The sequence below is a fragment of the Hippocampus zosterae genome, chromosome 1, assembly GCF_025434085.1.
Source record: "Hippocampus zosterae strain Florida chromosome 1, ASM2543408v3, whole genome shotgun sequence".
Taxonomy (NCBI): Eukaryota; Metazoa; Chordata; class Actinopteri; order Syngnathiformes; family Syngnathidae; genus Hippocampus; species Hippocampus zosterae.
Window position 1 is genome coordinate 18,946,182 of NC_067451.1, and position 21,137 is coordinate 18,967,318.

Consider the following 21,137-nt stretch of genomic DNA (forward strand, 5'->3'; position numbering starts at 1 on the left):
CATTGCGGGACAAATAAAGGATATCTTTATTTTTTAATCTTAATAATTATCCTTGTTGTCAGTAGCAGCGCTTTAAAACTCGGCATTTAAAAGTGATGGAGAAAAAAAAAGGTTGCCGTTCCGGTTATAGCCTTGTCTCATCTGGCCTGTGGCACAAAAAAGGTAGGAGACGGTTGCCGTAAATCAAGAAAGGAAGAAGTGAATCAGTGACCGCAGGACCACCTCGAGCTCATCTATGATGGAGACAACCAACCACAAGTAGACACTATAATTTTATGTGTTTATGCTGGAAACATCTGAGGTCCAAATGTGATCAATTTCATATTTTCTCACCGTTGGTCTGTTATTTTCACACATTATTGACAAATCAAAGTGTTGAAAATGATCCCTTTCACAAAGCAATGATAATGGCTCAACAAAAGTTGTCTTTGTTTTTTCTTGTTTTCCTGTCGAGTGATGCAAGGTTTCCATTGGATGCCAGCAATGTACACAATTTTCGTACAAGACAGACTGGACCTCAAATTATTTGATAGTTTTTAGAACGACATGATACATTATCTTGGCTTTGATGCATAATTAAAACTATGTCCCTTTTGAAATAAGTAGCAGCATCAACTGCTTTCATACTCGCAGTATTTTATCAGTCCGTCCGTGATGCTGTCAAACCAAGAGAGTGACGACATATATTAGGGAGGTGCACTAAGTGTAGCTGGTGGGGTAAAGCTTTGCAGAACCCATTTGTCCTTTTCTGAATTTCTGCTGGAGTGGCATTTTTATTCTTCACTTGCAGTTGTAGCTTAATTCTAAGTGTTACTGAAGTCCCTGTCAAACATTGTGTTGATAAATCTCTTAGTTATGACTGAATCAATATGGGGTAAGGCGCTGGATGAAAAACCTTTATAATCCTTGCCCTCAGCAATACTTTGCACACCGTCCAATTTTACTCTGGTTTTATCATTTAAACCTGACAGTTTGCTGTATGTTGAGTAGAGCGAATCCATACTCTTTGATACCACCGTTGGCCAAACCTCATAAAGTATTCCAAACGGAGTTGCTGAAAGGTGATTTTACTACCTTTGGAAAAACTCATCTTTTGACTGCTTGTAAGAGTTCCACATAGGATATCAGTGTCATATGGACAGGCCATGATTATATTCAACAGTAACTACATTAAACTTATATGTAATGTGGCAAATCAGTTTTTAAGCATCTCTTAAATTCATGGATGAAGTTTAAATTACCCTGTTTATTTGATAATAGTCCAGTCTACAATAACATAAAAGCAATGGCAGCATCCATGTTCAGCTCTTTTTTTTTTTTTTGTATGACTCCCATTCTCTTCAAGTGTTGCTTCTCCAAAATCACAACTACATTGGTATCAGTTTGGATAATACGGAGCCCTACGGAGCCCCTATGGGGACATGGAAGGAAAAAAAAAACTTTGCGAGATCTCGCAAAGAAAGATTGCGAGATCTCGCAAAGTAATGCGAGATCTCACAAAGTAATGCGAGATCTCACAAAGAAAGATTGCGAGATCTCGCAAAGAAAGATTGCGAAATCTCGCAATACTTTATTTATTTATTTTTAATGCTCGTTGACGTGCTTCCGGGTCATCGTACGTGCTTCCGGGTCATTGTACGTGTAAGCCAGACAACAGTTATGGAGCGTGTTCAACCGTTCGTGAGTTTAATCAAAAATCAAGAGTGGTGAAAATTGAAATTATTTATTATTTTGGTTCTGTGTGGATTCATTGCATCAATTATGTGCCCCTATCGAAAGGCAAAATGAAGTAACCCAGTGGCATTATTGTTATATTATTACTTTGTGCGGTTATGTAATGTCTTGGCTATGGCTGTACGAGATTCAAGTGAATGATCTGAGAAAGTCATTGAAGCGCTTAAAAGTACTTAAAACGAGAAATGTGATGATTCTGAAGATGCTGTTTTCAGTATATTAGAGGGATCCACACATGACATGTCTTGACACATGTCAGACCAAGATAGCACTTCAACTGTTGTGCTTCATGTAGATTATTTTCATTTTGGCCTCTCACATCATCATGTCTTCTAAATGTAATCCCAAACATCTTTGGGGGATCTACCTCGTGTGCCTCTAAGGCAGAAATCTAAAAAAGCTCATCTCGGGCTACGAGAGGGAGTGTCAGACATGTGAAGGGTCAGTGCACCCACAGTTAGAGGCACACCTCAGGCAGATGAATAAAATTGGATCTGCCATTTTCTGAAAAATGTACTGCTGATTTGATATTTTCCCATTGAGGTTCTGTACCCTAGAATGTCCATAATAGTTGATGAAGATAAATCACAGGTACTTTCCAAAGGGAAGGGAAGGGTAGGTCACATCTGTCCTCTTACCAATTCACACAAGACTCACTGTTAGTCCATGACAGAAAACATCAAAGAATAGAGTCATTAAAAAGCCATGCCAGTAGCCATCAAGATTTAATATATATATATTGCGGTGTCACTGGATAATCTATGTGTTCTCTGTCAACTTGCATAAATGTCCCCTGAAGGTAAAAATGCAACCACTGAAAGTGTGAATCTACAGAGGCTTTACACAGTGCTGCTAGTTTTTAAGCCATGGTTCAAGTTCACAGCCAGTTGAAATCAACACAAAGAAGAAAGTGTTGCCCAAAAAAAAAAATAATAATAATAATAAAAAATACCCCAACCCTACTCTCAACCCAAAACAACAACAGCCGCAAAAATAATAGCTTTGACTGAACCAAGTCATCATCCAATTCAAAGTCAGTGTTTGATGTGAGTGTCGAAACGCAACCATAAAATTAGTTTATTCTCCATGTGCCGTCAGAGAGTGCCACGATGCCCCTCTGATGCTTCAGCGCTATGAACTAGTTAGTGCTCCAGAAGGTATCTGAGTGCAGGAGGGCCAGAGGGTTCACAAACACATTCAAATTTGTTTGTGTGCGTATGTCTGTGTGTCGTATATTGCTTGGTGTGTGTTGCTGCAGTGTTATTGGCATTTTCGATGGCGATTTCAATGAGCTTACGCTATTAGGATCACAAAGGACTTCCATCTCAGCCGGCATGCAAAAGAAGTGTCCCTGGAGCCTCTGTTTACCAACCAAGTCGGATTTGCCGCTCGCATACACAGCCGAGCTCAGGCTCAGCAACCCGGCATCCCCACTGCCCCCCTCCCAATCTCCCCAGTGCCTCTCCCTTTGCCCTCAGCACCACCCAACCCCCACATCCGCGTACAGCATCCCCACCCTCACTCGCCTTTCTTGAGGCTTTCATTTTGTCACTCATCCCCAGTCTTCTTTTTTTGCCAGAATCCCTTCAAAACTTTCCAGACTGTAGGGTTTTTATGTAAATCTCGTGGCACGGAAACATAAAGCTGTGGTTACAAGCCAAATCCACATCTTTAATAAACAAAAAAGAGAGAAGCACTTCAAAAAGAATCGGTTACCCCTCTCTCTCTCTCTCTCTTTCTCTCTCTCTCTCTCAAAAAAAAATCGAACGGGTTTGTAACGCTTCCTCAAAAGTACAGGGAAGGACTTCAAGAGATTGTTAATAAACAAATGTTTTTTTTTTTTCCTGAGTAAAATTTATTCATTCTACTTCAGAAGAGAAGGGACTGGTTCAAGTTAATATTCAGTCCATTCCAATCTTTGAAATGTATTCTTTATTTTTCTGAAGTGTTTTGATTTACCCCAAAGAGATATTCCTGTCAGTGGGTGTCCAGAGGAGGAATTGTCTCTCAGAATTGGTTCTTGATGATAAAGAAAAATATTCCATGACAAAAGAACAAGGGAACTTTCCTGCAACTATTCATTCTCAAGGGAAGAAAAAAAAATAGCTTTGTACATTGATAAAGTTGGTCAACAACGTTGTTATTTCTATGATTGTAAGATTTCATATGTTTCATTTTCCTAGTGTAGACTCCAGAACCCTGGAACACTGACAACGATATGTGTTATAGAAAATGGATGGAAATTGGGAGGTGGTTGTTACTCTCATTGTGACATAATGAAAGTCAAGGTAATGTCTCAAACAATATTTTTCACAATGCTATCTTTTGGGCTTGTAAAATTTTGAAGACAATAGCTGCCTCAGCTGGAGATGTATTCACAATGTCGTTTGGAGTGGTGGGAATTTAGAATTTTATTTTTTGAGTCCGTCTTTCATCATCCGTCAGCAGCCTGAGTACATGTCTGTAATTGTCAGACCATCTTTTTTTTTTTAACCGAACCGTTCATCATGTTATTACAACCGCACTTCTGTTATCGCTTCTAGCGGTAAAGATTTCACTATTCAGCCAGTCCGTCAGTCAGCCCCCCCCCCCCTAAAAAAAAAATGACCTTGATGCACAGATATGATAGCTTTGGAAAGTGAGGTTTAATGGGTAAAATCCCACCATGTTTATTTTGTAACAAACAATATGTTTACACATGCATTTTACAATAGCAATGTAAGCCATGATTATCATGTTGTAAATGCAGGACATCATCACAAATTTGGCTAATGGGATACCGTATTTTCACGACTACTCGACGCACCGTACGGTTGGGCGCAGTCTCATTAATGGGTGACATTTCTGTATTTTACACATATACAGACCGCACTGTACCAATGGGCGCAGTTTTACAGTGGTAAAACATACGCCAGCTTAAACATACGGCATGCATGCGCGCACGCTAACACATTAGCTTGAAGCATACGGTAGCATGCCAAGACATACAGATACAAGCTAAAAACACGTTTTTAAAGAGGCAACGAAAGCATAACTGAGTTCGGGTGTTTTTTATTTAGCCATCGTACAATGTTCTCACGTTTTTCGATCAATCATCACCCAGAAATCCATCAAAGTCCTCATCCTCTGTATCAGAAGGAGAGGACTGCACATCCCAGTTGTCATTGAACGCATCACATGCTAGTGTGAGTTGCTACGCATTGCCGAGCGGAAAGAAGGAGCAGCAACAGCAAAGTCAACATTTCTCTCGTGTGAAGCTTTCCCACATTTGAAAGTAAAGAACAGAGCGAAACTTGGTGGCAGCGCGTGTGTGTGTAGAAAGAATTGAACAATTGTGCAAGTACCGTAATCCATCAAAAACGCTGCGTTCCCTCTCGTTGTTGCGTATTGTGGCGTAACTCGTCAAGCGCTGCCTCTCACTCTTTGTAAAGTTGTGTTTGCCACCGATCATCCATTGTTCCCATGCCGTTCGCAACTTTACTTTGAACGCCCGGTTGATGTCACTGTCCAGCGGTTGGAGTTCTTTAGTCAAGCCTCCGGGAATAACAACAAGCTCAGAGTTCATTTGCTTGACTTGGTTTTTCACCGCTGCTGTGAGATGGGCACGCATGCCAAAAGCATAACCGGTGGCTTTAAGTTTGAACTGAGCTTCGTAGGCGTGTCTCGTTGTCGAATTTATTTTCAGGGGTTCTTAGAAACCAAAACCGGAGTTGTTTTGCAACAATGCACATTGCCACACTCTATACAAGTGTTGGTACTGGCTTGCGGCGTCCCTTTAGCGTCCACTTACACGCCCACCCTTCACCATTGGCGGGCTGCTCCCCAGCTTGCCTGTCCTCTCTCTCTCTCTCTCTCTCTCTCTACATCTCCATACATGTATATATACACGCCCACCCTTCCCTGATTGGCCGACTTCTTTCCCGCATGCCTGGCCACAGTCACTTCCGCCTTTTCTCTATATAAACAGCGTGTCGGCTGTCAGTCAGATTTTGGAACTCAGCGCATATAAAGGACGCTCCGCACCATAAGGCGTCCTGTTTTGGAGAAAATTTAAGACTTTTAATGGCGCCTTATAGTCGTGAAAATATGGTAGGCTCTGGCCGATCCATTTGACCTTACTATGGAGGTCTGAACTGCAGACACATGGAAGACAGCAATGGCAACACACCAAAATTGTTACTAGGAAAAATGGAACTGTAAAGTTGGTCTTAAGTTCCTGACAAAGCGCTTGAAATGGAGCCAAATTGTCTCAGCGGGATAATTTGTAGGCCATATTATGGCATTCTCCAACAACGTGTCATCTCTAAGGTTTTCTGAGTGAAAGAAAACACAAAAAAAAAACATCTGCTTGGTATTTTTCAGTGAGCACTTTCAAAGCTGCTTCTCGTTCCACTGGCACCAAAACAGAGCTCACTCACTAACTGTCACTTCCATCTGAAGTCTGTAGGGTCTCAAAAGACATGAAATCAATGCTGAACATGTTCTTTCTGTGGGACACACACTGAGGATGGACACGATTCCCCTCACCACAACTGCACTTGATTGAGGCCCACTTAGATGGCTAATATAACTGATGGACTGACACACACAGCTCTGCGGGAAGAAACACTGTGATGACTCTGTGACAGTCTCTCACTCACAGCAAGGTAGTTTTAAATCCAAACCTGTTTGTGTTGTCTCCTACTGTTAAATGCTCTTTTGCTGCTTCTTGTTATGTCTCCTTTTAATCCACAACATCCTGCCACAAAAGATGCTTTAAGACATGAAATGGGAAAAAAATCATTCAGAAAATAACCGCACTCTTGGAAAGAGTGCGGTTATTTTCACCTGTTTTCACCGGTTTGACTCCTAACAAAACAAGAGCCTAAAATAACAGCTTGTGACAATACATGTATTCATCTAGATTGATTAATATGAATTGGTGTTTATCCACAGCATCTGGCAATGTGGGAAGAAGCCACCCTTGTGTTAAATTGCTTACAAACAACAACAGCATACCCAAACTTTACAAAACATTTTACTCACGACCGCTGGGATCAACTACCAAGGACATCTGGATTTTTTTCTAAGAATTATAGGCCATCCATTGAAGATTGAATGAGTTAGAATTGTTCACAATCACAAGGGGGATTCATTTTAGTATCTTTTTTAATCATCTTTGACCTGAGCGATTTGAGGCTCATTTGGAGTCGATTTAAATGTTGTTTGTGTTGTATTTCCAACAGATAGACATGTACTCTCTAACATTGTAAAGAAAACCTCTTGAAGCTGGAACTGTTAGAAACATAGGAGAACCAATTGCACTAGTCATTTTGTGTACCCGCAGTAAATTAGGCGTCCAAATTTTTGGAAGTATGTCTACGTGATACACTCTAATATATGCTCTTGCAAAATGCATGCAAAATCCTGAACATTTTTGTCAAATCAATACCGCTCTAATGATGACGCTATTGAGAGATAAATTGCAATTCTAATACTGGTATATTCCTGTCACAGATTAAATGGCCTTAGGTTAGTTTCCCTCATTTTTGTTCGACCGTATAGTTTCAAGCTCCACATTCGTTCCAGCACAATACAGTCTGCTTCCTTTCTAAAGCAGCAAGATAAGGAGCTTAAAGTCTCAAGAGTGCAAAGGAGATGTGTGCGCACATTGTCTTTGCAGTGCCATGTCTTTGGCAAGGGGGGCATCGGCAGTTTACAAGCCTTGCCTTCAATTTTACTCATCAAACAATGGTTGTGTACACAGCCCATTCAAGGCAGGAGGAAACACAACTTGACGTGACGAGAACATCAAGCATTTGGCCATTTGGGGAGGAAAAGTGGCAAATAATGACTCCTTGGTGATTATCGAAAACACAATTCGTTTTCTCTCCTGTCACAACTCAAAAATAGTTTGCTGTCAAAACTAACAGAATAAGGAACGCGCACCGAGGAATCAATATTGACTGATTGAAGAGCCATCATCTCACTTTTAAATCACATTCCATGCAATTTATATTCAACTAACTTTTGTTGTCACCAGGCCCTGGCTTGTTTCTGACCTCACAATGCAAGCCATGAAGATTTAAATCTTCACCACATAAAATTTTTATCTAAAATCAATTCAGTGACCTTCACCATGCAAAGGCAAATGCGTCGTCAAATGCTGGCACTGTGTTAAACGAGTGTTGTATGTCTTTATTAATCAAGACTGTGCCTGCAAAATTGTTCGGGTTCATTGTGTTCTGCAGCCTAAATTGCTTTCTTCAGGATTCAAAGGTCTCCTCACAACTCCTTTCGCGAGAAGTCGAGCAACTCAACAGACAAATAGAAAATGAACCTTCAGCTAAATGTAATGTGTACTACCAAGCAAACGTTATCATTCGACAATGTTGCCGCAGGCTGTTTCACAGTAGACAGATGGAAGGAATCATCACCACAGCATGTATACTGCCCACATCGTACAACACACAAATGCTGTTTAACAGTTGTTACCTCTTGAAAAGGAGAAAACCCTCACAACTTAATATCTCCCTTTGAAATGGCTGAGATTTTGTCCATCAACTGTATGGCTAATACTATCCCGTTGAATATTTTGCGTAGTCAGCCAAACTATCTACTGCTTCCGACTTCCTTTGAACATGTAAAATGTGGTGAGGAAGACACCTCGAAATGATCTTGACCCATATTTCATATTTTATTTAAATATCATTGGTTTTCAACCAATCAATCAATGCCCAGTGTAGCACAGTTCAAATGTATCATACCGAATACAGTATAAGCTTTGTGGGAGGAATCAACACCACGGCATGTAAATTGTCCACATCGTACAACACACAAATGCTGTTTAACAGATGCCACCTCTTGAAATGGAGAATAGTGAAACAACTAAATGTCTGTCTCAGAAATTAGATTTTGTTCATACACTGTACAGCTAATACTGTCCCTCACATAAAATAAATTACTTGATTAGTCTATTTTCAATTCTTTTTTAAATTTAGCTGCCCTAAATTTATATCATTGATAATTTTCATAAACATTATGAATGTTTTTGTAATGCTGAATAATAATCATCATCATAATATGGCTACGTATTCATTCATCTTCCGAGCCGCTTGATCCTCACTAGGGTCGCGGGGGGTGCTGGAGCCCATCCCAACTGTCTTCGGGCAGTAGGCGGGGGACACCCTGAATCGGTTGCCAGCCAATCGCAGGGCACACAGAAACAAACAACCATTCGCACTCACACTCACACCTAGGGACAATTTAGAGTGTTCAATCAGCCTGCTTTTGGAATGTGGGAGGAAACCGGAGCACCCGGAGAAAACCCACGCAGGCCCGGGGAGAACATGCAAACTGCACACAGGGAGGTCGGAGCTGGAATCGAACCCGGCACCTCTGCACTGTGAAGACGACGTGCTAACCACTGGACTACCGGGAATATGGCTACGTAAAGTTTAAAATTCAGGTCAAGGTATGGATCGCCTCTTTTATGGTCACGTGGGCAGCTGCTTTCGCTTCCCTTTCCCCAGCCACTTCATCCAACTCTTCCAGGGAAATTCCAAAGCATTCATGCATCACGCCTAAAATGTGGATCTCACTTGCTCAGTTCAATGTTGACCTGCACTGACTGAGATGAGGTTATTAAACTGAGACTTCTTTTTCACATCGGCTTCATTCACATCTTAATATTCAGTCGTGATACTCAGTTGTGAAAACCAATGGCAGCTTTGCAGCTGCAACCATGGCATGACAAAACCGCAGAGAACTTTTCCAAATCTGCTCCGAACAATGCATGTTTTTATCATGCAGCCGGTAGTTTCCTGCAAGACATTCAGCGGGAATTAATTGGCTCTCATGTAACAGCATCATGTATCTCTCCTGCACGCACACATTATTTTGCCAGTGGACATGAGGTGAGGTCTGGCGTTCGTCTAATTGGTGTTTTGCAAATACATGCCACTCAATGCTAGACCCTTCATTAGTCTTGAGAATTATTTGCCTCGTGAGGAAGTCTGTTCATTTTGCTTTAAGCGCGCTTCATGTTGATTTGACAGGATATTATTAGCTGCAGTTTTATTGGAAGTAAACTTCTTGCCATTGTGATGTTGATTAATTGAGGGCAAACAAAAGGGCAAGTTTATGCGTCAAATACAAATCAGATTGCGCCATGAGCATTGCAAACACGAATGCTTCTAATAGGATCCAGGATATCAAGTGACACTAAGATAAATTCAGTGGAAAATCAATTATTTGACCCATATCCTCTTTCAAATCCATTTTATGTTGGCAACATCACAAAGTATCTTTTGTCAGAGTTTCTGATTGAGTGGATTTTTGTCTCACGCTGGACAAGGTTGGGATTACTTTTAAACTTCTCAACTATAGCCAGACATGGGTGCCCATGCAGCATGATTTGTGTCTGTTGTCAAGCGTTTCAACACCGACATGACAGATGGGGAGCCTAAAGCCTTTTCTTCCTTCTGATCCACTACTTTGGATGAAACTAGGGCCACACACGTTTCATATTCACATGCTGCGGGAAAAGTTCAAATATTATCCTATGCAGTCTTTGTCTGTCTTGGGTCCCTGCACCATTTCTCTGAAATTCTACCTCTGCGGCGAAGTAGCTAAAAGTAAATATTGAATTGTCCTTGTGCTGTCCACTCCATCTTTTTCAAATATATATTTTTTTACCTCCAGAGATCTTGGAAAAAGTGAGAAGAAGCTGAAAAAAAGAGGCAATAGAGAGAGCTTCAACTCATCGGGGTATAACTCCTAAGTGGTTCATGAAAGTTACTGTGGAAACGAGCAGCTTCTGTAAAAGGGGCCCTTTTTTTGTTCGGATTTCTCTCGTTTTTCAAAAAGACTTGCTTTCTATTGGAACTGCACAGTATGTGCCACTGTTTATTGACAGCGGCATGTTGTGAAAAAGCTTAGAAATATTTTCAAAACTTGGTACTTCATGCATGGGGAAAATACTGTACATGCGGGTGGCAAAACTGAATACTCGCCTGCCCAGGTTATTATTTATGTAGCAACCCAGCTTGTTGTCAGCGATGTGATCAATACTACTTAAGTGTGGGTGGAAATGATTTTGCTCGAAAGTATGTTCATGGGAGGCTAATGCCCAGTGCCATGCTGAATGAGAAAGGGAGAAATCTGAGGAAGGCCATGAGTTATTTACAAACTGAATCCCCTCTCGGATATTGAGATTTGAAAAGTGGCGTGAGGGGGGACTCTACCACGCAGACATTTTTCTTTAACATTGTAGTACATCTTCATGGTTCATCTGCTGGTCATCGGCAGATTCAAATCTCCTGTTTGATTCCCTCAATTAGTCCAGTGGAAACGCAATTCCAATGAAGTTGGGACATTGAGTTAAACATAAATAAAAACAGAATACAAAGATTTGCAAATCCTTTTCAACCTATGGAATACACTAAAAAGACAAGATATTTAATGTCCAAACTGCTGAAGTTCATTATGATTAGCTAAAAATATTTAACTTAGAAATGTATGGCTGCAACACATTCCAAAAAAATAAAGATGGAACAGGGTCATGCAAGGTATGTCAACTTAACAGCACAACTGTACATATCAGCAGTCATACATATTTGTTTAATTCTGAGTTACCTGATAGTAAAAGAAAATAATAATGTTAAAAGTTTTTTTGAAATGTATTGAATCCATTCAAGGGTGGTGGCCCCGTTTTTCCAGTTGTTAGTGTGTCAACCTCACAGTGCAGAGGTCGTGGGCCTGCGTGGATTTTCTCCGAAAGTCCTCCCACATTCCAAAAACATTTGTGGCAGGCTAATTGAACATTCTAAATTGTCACTAGGTGTGAGTGTGAGCGGGTATGGTTGTTCGTCTATGTGCCGTGCGATTGTCTGGCAACTGGTTGAGGGTGTCCCCCGCCTACTGCCCGAAGACAGCCCGGATAGGCTCCAGCACCCCCCCCCCCCCATGACCCATGTGAGGACAAAGCGGTTCAGAAAATGGATGGATGGATGGATGGATGAATCCATTCACTTTGACCGAGGCATTGATTACAAGCATACGTAGATACAAAGACTCGGGTACAAAAATATATCTCACAATGAAAAGGCAAAATGGGATCTTTGCTTCCAGAAATTCTCTCGATCTGGACAAATCTTAGGGGCATCCCATGTCAAAATCAGCCTAGAAATCTGGAAAATGTAAACAAGCTGATTTTAATTTTAGTGAAATTCGCTGTACTTGTTGATAATAATGGCACAACACTAAATCTCAAATCTTAGGTCAATCGGCGTAGCTGTTTGGGAGCTACAGCCCACTGATTTTTCATTAGGTTTGAACCCCTATACCTCAGGAACGACTGGGTGAGTCTTGGCAAAACAGGTATTTCTTGGAAAATGTGTTCAACATGTAATTCAAATCTGCACTCGTTTAGAAGTTTGATGCACATTTTATTAACTTTGACCTAGAATTTGACCATGAATTGGACCCAGTGGATCACATGACCTTATTTTTTGGGGTGAATGAAATGCAAACTTTCAAATCTTCTTTAAAACACGGAAGAGTTTCAGAGATCTAAATTTTGTTGTTTAGCAGCAATAAGGAGCCAAAGTGTATGTACCTAAAATACTTCTTGAAATCTGAGTATTTGATCATTTAATATTTCTTCTGTTACTTTGTCCCGGTCTCCTGCCGTCGGACTCGAAAAGACGAAAATGTTGTGACCTGTTTTACCGAATGCCGAAATTGGTTGTGCATAACCCATATTACCCAAAAGCAAAATTGTGGCTGGTCAAAATGCTAAGTGACTTATAAACAAATGTCACATCTCAATTTGGTGTAACTGACTGGTTCACTATTTCTTTACGCTTGATCATTTACACCAGCAATTTTCACTGTTAACATTTCAACCTTAGCCCTTAATCTGTATTTGGGACATCAACTGTCACTGGCACCTGGTACCACCAAAAGTGTCTGATAAATTGTTATCTATGGAAAGTGTGAACAAGCCCATTATCAACCCTCTCACCCCATTCTCAGCTTTTAAAAAAACACGTTGATGTGAAGTGGTGGGAAGAGTTAGAATCTCATCGCTCATCTTTATGCAGAGGTGCCAATGATTCAATACGACTAATGGGAATCCAAAAAATACGAGTGAACATTGCCGCCCTCTTGCTTTCGGGTGGTTTGGGAGAGTAGTGCCGCGCATGCAGTTCGCACTCCCGAATGCTTCTCACAAGTCAGTGTGAGCTTCTCACCAACGCAGTGCGGCTTTAACAGGACCACAGCTCCGGAGTTTTCTGCTGGCTCCTCCTTCCTCCGTGATGTCAGCGATGGGGAGAGCGAGCGAGTGAGGGAGAGAGGTGGGCGCACACGGAGAGTTCATCCAATACTACCGAGACATTTCCAGTTTAGCTCACAGCCTCGGCGATGAGTCTATCCCGGCTTCGGCAATTGGTGCTGCACCGAGCCACAATTTGATCCATCTTGGAGGAGGGAGGGTGGGGCGCGCAAGCGATGCAATCTGTGCATCCCTCTTATTTGCTATTTTTTGTTTGTTTGCATGAGATTGTAAAATTAATTACCTGCAAGTTTTCACTAAGCGGTGTATTTTTGGATCTAAGTTTTTGACGCACGTTTTGGCGCAAGCGACTTTGGCGTAAAATAGCAGATATAGGGATACAGTTAGGGTGAAAAACGAAGCTTGGACAGCTGAAGAGGAATTGTACCGGTGTTCCTTTGATAAACAAAGTTTTGTGCGTGTTTATTTCCTCCAGCTCTCGTGGACAACCGCTTTTTTTGCGCATGGATAAGTTTTTGTAGTGGATATTTGGTTTATTCTATTGCCATCCTTTTTTCCCCTCACGAGGATTATTCCCCTCGTCCGATCTCCACTTCGGCTCAATACATGGCACTTGATTCATTATTATGTTTACATTTTTGAAAATCAGTGATGTCTTTACGCGGAGGCACAACTAACTGATTTTTTCACCCCAGCCAAGCGGAAAAGGTAAGAGCTTTTTTTTAATCGCTTCAATGATAAGGTCGGAATTTGTTTGACTTCATGTGTCTGTTCAAACGACCGACGAGCTCAACCAACAGCCAAATTGCAACCAAACGCAACGAAAATGCGCCGCATACACTAAAACGTGGACATATATGAAGTTGACAGTAGCGAGCCAATAATTTGCTTGAATATATCTGGCTTTCCCCTAGTGTGCACTTGATATACAGATTTTTCCAAATCAAGTGGGGAAACTATCCATATTGTGGCAATGTCATAATTAATGGATGCCCCGAAAGTGGCCCGACTTTCAAGCGCTGGTCTCTCAGCGTCTTGGCTGCAGAGCACGTTGCGTGGGTGCGCGGCAACAAGCGAGATCCCGGTCCAGCCGTGGAGCTGTCACAGACTATAACCTCGGGGGGCAATCACTTTGTTCCAGACCAATTTCCATTCTGCTCTTCGGAGACAAGTGCTCGTGATGTTTCTGTCATCACCGTTAAGGCTTGTTTGGGGCGCATACATGCACACTAATTTTCAACACGTAGAATCAGTGCATACCACAGTGAGGTATTATTACATTTTGGAGTAATTCCTAAATTAGGCTGAATTAATATTGTAACATGGATTGGTAGCTTTTTTTTTGTGGGGGAGGGGGGTCCAATTACATACTCAGTATTTTCCTAGTATGAGAGAGGAAAAAAGTCAATATATTAAAATGTAGAGTTGGACTAGTTCATAGTTTGTGAAGGGCAAGTTGTATATCCTGTAACGTTTCATAGACCTTCCTTTAACACTCTTTTCCATTACACTCATACACTCATTGAATACACACAAACTGTACAGTATATTGAAATTCAACACAAGTGCTGTCAGAAAATGCCTCAACAAAATGCAATGCAGTTCTAAATGTCAAACTATTGCTACAATTACGTGTTTAAATATAAGCATGACTTTTATGAAGGTAAATATTTTGATGCAGGTCTTGCTTCAAATATCATTTATTGTACCTCTATACCCAAAGGCATCTGCCGGATGTTTACTACAGTTCGAAGGAGCCTCTAAAGTTTCTTTGATTGATCGTATTGCATTCTGGATGAAGTGTGTTTTAATTTCCTTCAACGGTCGTATTTTGTTTAGAAGTGTGTTCACTTTTTTAAGGCCATGCCGTCCATGAAATTGCATTTGGCAAGGTTTTACACCGTTGTTAAAAGTGAATTACAATGTAATTTGAAATTAAAAATAATCACTTCTTGTTGGTATGCTATCATCAGCGTAACTGTTATTGACAAACCAGATTTGAACGAGAAAGTTTGTCAGCAGTGATAGACGAACATGTATTGGCTGCCCTCTTGAGGCCCATTATTCCAGTCGTGCCAATTTGTCATCTCACTACTGCAGAGGGTAAATAACAATAGTGAGTGAATGTGTTTAGATAAATTACAATTAATGTCAATTCTCAATCACTAAAACTGATATGAAAAGTCAGTGCGGCTGATAAAAAAGAAAAAAATAGTAAAAAAAAGCAAATAACGTGCATAATATTATAATTTGAATAAGCCTTTTTTTCTAAACAAATACAGAATATTTTTCAATAGTGGGGAACTCTGATTGTGTCTCAAGTTCTTAGCCTACTTTCTACTTTATCAAAGTCAAACGTTTTTCCGGAATTCTGCCCATTTCCAGGAGGACTATGTTACGTCGCAATTGTAGTAATTTCCAGAGGGAGAGCATATGTCATTTCTTGGTGCTGAAGGACAATTGTGCCAGCTGTGTGTATAGGGAAGGCAAGTGAGGGATGGCGGTGTGTGTCTGTGTGTGTGTGGGGGGCTGATCTTGTCAGGCTGTCAGCGATCTTTAGAGCTTTTCTATAAGATGACCCCAAGAGAATCCGAAGTCTTTGAAAAATCCCATTTCCATGTAATGACAATAACGAACTCCGTTCTCATCAAGAAGTCTCAATGTCTTTGGGCCCAATGCAGTTGATGATTTGAGGCTCCCTTTAAGGGTAAAGGTAAAGTGTGACAGTGGTTGGACTGTAGATTTGGCCTTCCGCTTACAGCCAGTAGATCCAAACAAAAGGGAGACTTGTCCATCACACTGTCATGGAAAGTGATCCAGTGCAGGCCTACTCTTCTTTGCCTTGTCTCCCATGAGGGAAGCTTTGGTTCGCTGACTGAATCCAAAGTGGCTTCCGGTCCGGAAATAAAATAAAAATAGCATTTCTGGAAACTATTAAAATGTAAGAAAAGGAGACACACAGATTGACATTTATTCTACAGTTCATTCTCTTGCTTGGCCTGACCTTGGTCCACAATTACAGGGCTAAAGAGGTAACAGAATTGCGGCACGCACTAAGTTGGCATGTTGTCCTGGAAACAAAGGCTTGGAGTAAAAGGAGATCTTTAATGTCTGTATTTCTTGTGGCTCAAGGTTGAAGTGGCAAAGAACAACACTGCATCATACTGAGACAAACCATTTATAAGGTACACAAGAGGGTGAAAGTACAATATTAGAATCACATCTTCTTATGATTTAGAGGCGTTCCTTTGCCATTGCCAACTGATTATCCTCATATTTAAAAATAAAAAATATAAAAACACATGCATCACAGCACAACTTATCAAGTTCCTTCCTCACTGAAGTATTTTGTGTAATGCGTTATCACAATTTGACCCACAAGTATCCTCAGCGATTTAACAGAATTGTCCGTTGGAGTTGTACATTGATGTGAAAATATTCAACATGTCACCTCAAAGTTTACTTGCAATGTGTAATTATTGGACCTTCGTAAGACTGTGCAGCTCCTCCGAGTCTTGTGTCCGTTTTGCGGACATCTCTTGGATTCTGGTAAAATAGTATCCTTGGTGTACCGTATCACTGCCAAGTTTTTCTCTCATTCTCTCACTGCGTTTGGAGCCCTGTTCAGACTCAAATAAACACATACGGCATATGCACACACGCACAAACTCACTTTTCATACCTCAGAAAAGTCTTGTCATTTTACGAGGAAGACACAATCGAGATAATTCTTTGATCATTGCCGTTTTACTTTCTTTTTCACCGCGGTGAATCACTTTTCATTTAAGGATTAAATTCAAACTTCATCATGTGCCTTGGAGTGCCGTGCGATCGTCACAGTAAAGCAATTCAGCGTCTGATATGACGCACACTTCAAAGTGTTCCACATTTGCTATTGGGATGTAACTCATCCATATTTTGATTCAGCAGCACAATACCGCCTGTGCTATTCATACAATGTGAGTAATTCTCACACTGATCAATGTCAGCTGTCTTCTCTTCTTCTCGTCTAACTGTACTGTAATGAGTCTCATGTGGCCGCTTTATAACAGATATGAAAAAAAAAATCTTGCAATTATTGGCATTAAAAAAAGGCTAAATGAAACTCTTATTTTTTATCAATTCCCCTTGGTCAGTAGGCTGAGCGCTTCAATGAATGCGGTTGCCTTGCCCAGGAAGAGGACCCCTGTAGTGCAATTTAGGTATCCATGCCTTTTCTACAGGTTATTGTCTGAGTCATGTAAAATAGGAAGGACATTCATTAAACAACATTTTGTCCTGTCCCAAAGGGCAACAGTATTTATGGGCCCCAGTCACGAATGAATATAATACTGCAGCTGTCATACATTTTTTTTTTTTTTGGTTTGTTTTTTAATATCTGAACGGTGCAGAGCAACATTCTCAAACAACAGTCCTCAAATATGTTGCACAGTAAAATTCTCATTGGATGCTGGTCAGAATGGTCTTTAAATGACTAATTTAGACTTACTATCAGGATACAAACACAACGGTTTCGAAAAAGTGGCGAAGTAGCTTACCAACTGCAAAACTCTAGTCCATCGGCAAACGGGAGTGCACTACTGGCACTGGTTATTTTTGACGACTTTGTGGTCGAAGGATGAACTTGATCTCGATGGTGGGCTATTAAGCCACGTGATCCATGCTATGACAACTCCTCGAGGCCATTTTCATCCGCTCAGTGCGATAGGAACCACCACAACAGTAAAGCAGAACTCAGAGTGATTTGCCCATCCTCTAAAAGGGAATAAAAAAAGCTATTTGACCTTTAATCTGCTATGTAGTCATTCAAGTGAATGTACTGGTAGTCAAATGTCCAATCCTGTTTCTGAGAGGCTGCAGCAGCAAATGCATTGCTAGTCTAATATTTGTCCGAGTCATTGCAATGATGGACCCAAATGCATTTGTTTATGATTATAAAAAAGAATATCTCAATGCATCAAGGTAATATCTAAGGAATTTTAAAAGATGTGCTTATCGTTATTAAAATTAAATATTTTGAAAAAAGAGTTCCACAATGCATCAGGGGAATATCTCAGAGGTGTCTCAAAGAAATATTTGAGAACATAAATGATGCTCAAACAAATTCCAAATTGCCGTTTGTCTCGTTCGGCTGCACATGGGCGTTCACAAAATACTCGGGAGCTCAATTGTTTACGTTTGAAGCAAATTAGGCTGTCTATTAATAGCTGCTGTCAAGTGTTACAACTCGCAGTGAAGCGCGTGTGTGCATGCAAGCACGCACCAATGCGTAACGCCTTCTCCTGCTCGGCGAATGCTCGGTTATGAGGTGCAGCTTCGCATTGCATTGATTCACAGCCATTTGACATGAAAAAAGGTCTTATGTGGACAATCTGCCAAAGCAAATGATCTTTACTGCCACTGGTTCACATATTCTTGAGACTCAAAAAAAAAAAAAAAACACCTTTCATCAGAAGCGACTTAGATAGATTGATGGAATATGTGAAGTGTTAATCTTTATGTGTTCTCCTGCTCAGTGGATGTTAGCAAAGGTTAATGGTGTAAAACCAGCTATAATTTGCACTCAAAGACATTGGAAGGATGGGTGTTCATAACTCCTTGAGATGAATAGGTCACAGCTGTAGCAGGAATTGAACAAAATGTACATTCCGGTATTGACATTTTCTGTCCTTTTCCCCTTTGTTACTCTGTTCCACTCTCTCGAGACAGAATTGCTTCTGTGGAAGTGAAGCTCCATCCACCCTTGAGTATGAACTTAGCAAGTCAGACTTATCTGCTGGTGGTCTTTCTCACCTCCACGGTCCTCATATGCCGGGCCCAGGAGAGAGACTACACAGTGAAGGAGGAGCAACCGGAAAACGTCCGCATCGGGAACTTGCGCAGGGACCTCGACCTCAACCTGGACCCAAACGTCCGCTTGTCCTCGCCTCTGCAGTTCAAGCCTGTGTACAAGACCGGCGACGTGCCTTTGGTGAGGGTAGAGGCCAACACGGGCGAGATCTTTACGACCAGTCACCGAATCGACAGGGAGAAGCTGTGCTCCGGAATCTTTGCAGAGAAACACTGCTATTATGAAATTGAGGTGGCTGTCTTGCCGGATGAGATCTTCCGACTAGTCAAAATCCGCTTCCTGATTGAGGACGTCAATGACAACGCGCCCCTTTTCCAGTCCACGGTCATAAACATCTCCATCCCAGAGAACACCGTCGTTAACACCCGATACCCAGTGCCCTCTGCGTTTGACCCCGATGTCGGGATCAATGGGATCCAACATTACGAGCTGGTCAAGGTAAGAATGGTCCCCGTTTAATCCTATGGTTATATATGCATTGTATTTTTGTCTTCCTGGAGTAGGATATTGCTGGCGAACTCAACTGCGTTTGTACAAATGTGGTCAATTTAATATTTTATGACAAATTGATATTTTTGATAAGTCCCCATCATTGATCATAAGCTGTTAAGTTTGTCAAACCAAATAATTGTTGAATTGCCTCATATTCTTCTATATACAACGCGACTGATAAATGACTAGTTTAGGAATCAGAAGCCAATTATAATGAAAAGTCCAATTATTGTTCCAGTTTATGTAAAAAGAGTAGCAAAAAATGCTGGCAATATCTCAACATTATTATTTATTACAAGTGAAATGTTGCTTAACTTTGATTGATTCGCTATTGCGGGCCACACAAAATGATTTTTTTCTGCATTTGTGAAGAAACAATCAAATCAAAATGCTTCTTGACAAATCATTTCCCTAAACCATAAATTATCGGCAATTACTGAACACCCTCAGTCACTTCTACTCCAAAAGCTGTCTTCCACATCATGTCTTTCAGTGGCGAATTAGGTAAAAGTACTGAAGCTTGGATACTGATTCCCCCACGGACTCAGTAAGATAAATGACTTTTAGTGAACATTAGTGTCTTTTTGTGATTCATAAAATAAGCAGCCCTTTGCGCACACACTAACACATAAAGATTAGTCATCAACAACTTCATTAGTGGGTAGGCTTTGATTTAACAGACCGTAATGTTGCATCCCACCATGCTCGACAGGGTCACCTACTTTTGCTTTGTCGATTGGTTTTTGCTTATTTTTTATTCCCATCAGAAAACAGGTAATCCTGCCCGTCCATCGCAAACCCCCAACATCACACATTTCAACCACTGCTTTCTCGATTGCTCTATGCCCGCAGTGCATTTCCACACCGAAAATTAATGATCACCCTACATTGAAATATGTTTTTACGCCGCATAAATATATCATGATGCCCACAATGTTTTATGAAAGTAATTAATGCTTCCGCCTGCTACATAATGAGAAAATGCTGCAGTACCATTTATAGAGATCAGAACATCGGGTAGAAAGTGCAGACACAGCAATATGTGAATTGCCCAATTTTACTCAGCAACCGGTTACATGGGTTGAGCCTTATGCATAATGAGGGAAAGCTTTTCATCACCTGAGTGATGCACTAATAAACGATCGTTGCAATACTCTCCATTATTTAATGGGGTCACCCCCTTATCCAGAAAAAAGCTGGGGAATATCATGCTTTGCTCGCAAAGAGCATGGACAACACTCCTCGGTTTGTGGAAGGATTAATACTAAAAAAAAACACAAATTAAGTTTCATTTAACAGGGTTGGCAAGCATCCTGGAGGAAAGCTTTGACATTGCAAATAAAGGAATGTATGGTGAGACAGAAATGAAAAGTCAATCTTGGAGTCTCAGATTAAGTTGACATTGTGTTGGTAAAACCATAATCATCAACATCCCCGTTCTGCTGTAATCGCAATTTGCATTTTTAAAGAGCCTCCCTACTTCCAAGGTCTCTCCAGCGCAATGTCCTGAATTGTGCATGCCTGGAAAATCACCGAGCAATGTTCTGCTCATTACAATGATCATCTGCAATCATTTCCTTTGTCCTTTTTCACAATATAAAACGCTCCAAAGCCCGTCGGGGCTGCTGTTGTATTATTTTTCACAGAAAGTTTCTCCAAGAGCATCCTTGGCACAATATCCCTGATTTATTCTCTCACATTATACTTACATTGTATTGGAGATTAATTTCCTTGTGTTCCAAGGTCCATATGTAAAATTCAGCAGAGATCGTTAAAAAGTGC

General features: G+C 40.9%; 1 protein-coding gene across 5 annotated transcripts in view; it reads left to right on the top strand.

Moving 5' to 3' along the window:
- Positions 1-12,941: 12,941 nt before the first annotated feature.
- Positions 12,942-21,137, top strand: part of pcdh11 (protocadherin 11) — a 190,603-nt gene continuing 182,407 nt past the window's right edge. For 2 of the 5 annotated variants that reach the window (XR_007962523.1, XM_052066415.1), the window contains exons 1-2: positions 12,942-13,720; positions 18,722-19,301. Coding sequence is in view for 4 of the 5 variants with exons in the window: in XM_052066415.1 (XP_051922375.1) it covers positions 18,762-19,301 (540 nt within the window). In the remaining variant the exon portion in view is untranslated. Of the gene's footprint in view, positions 13,721-18,717; positions 19,302-21,137 lie in introns of all 5 variants that reach the window. The other 3 variants (XM_052066428.1, XM_052066438.1, XM_052066445.1) reach the window with 3 other exon arrangements.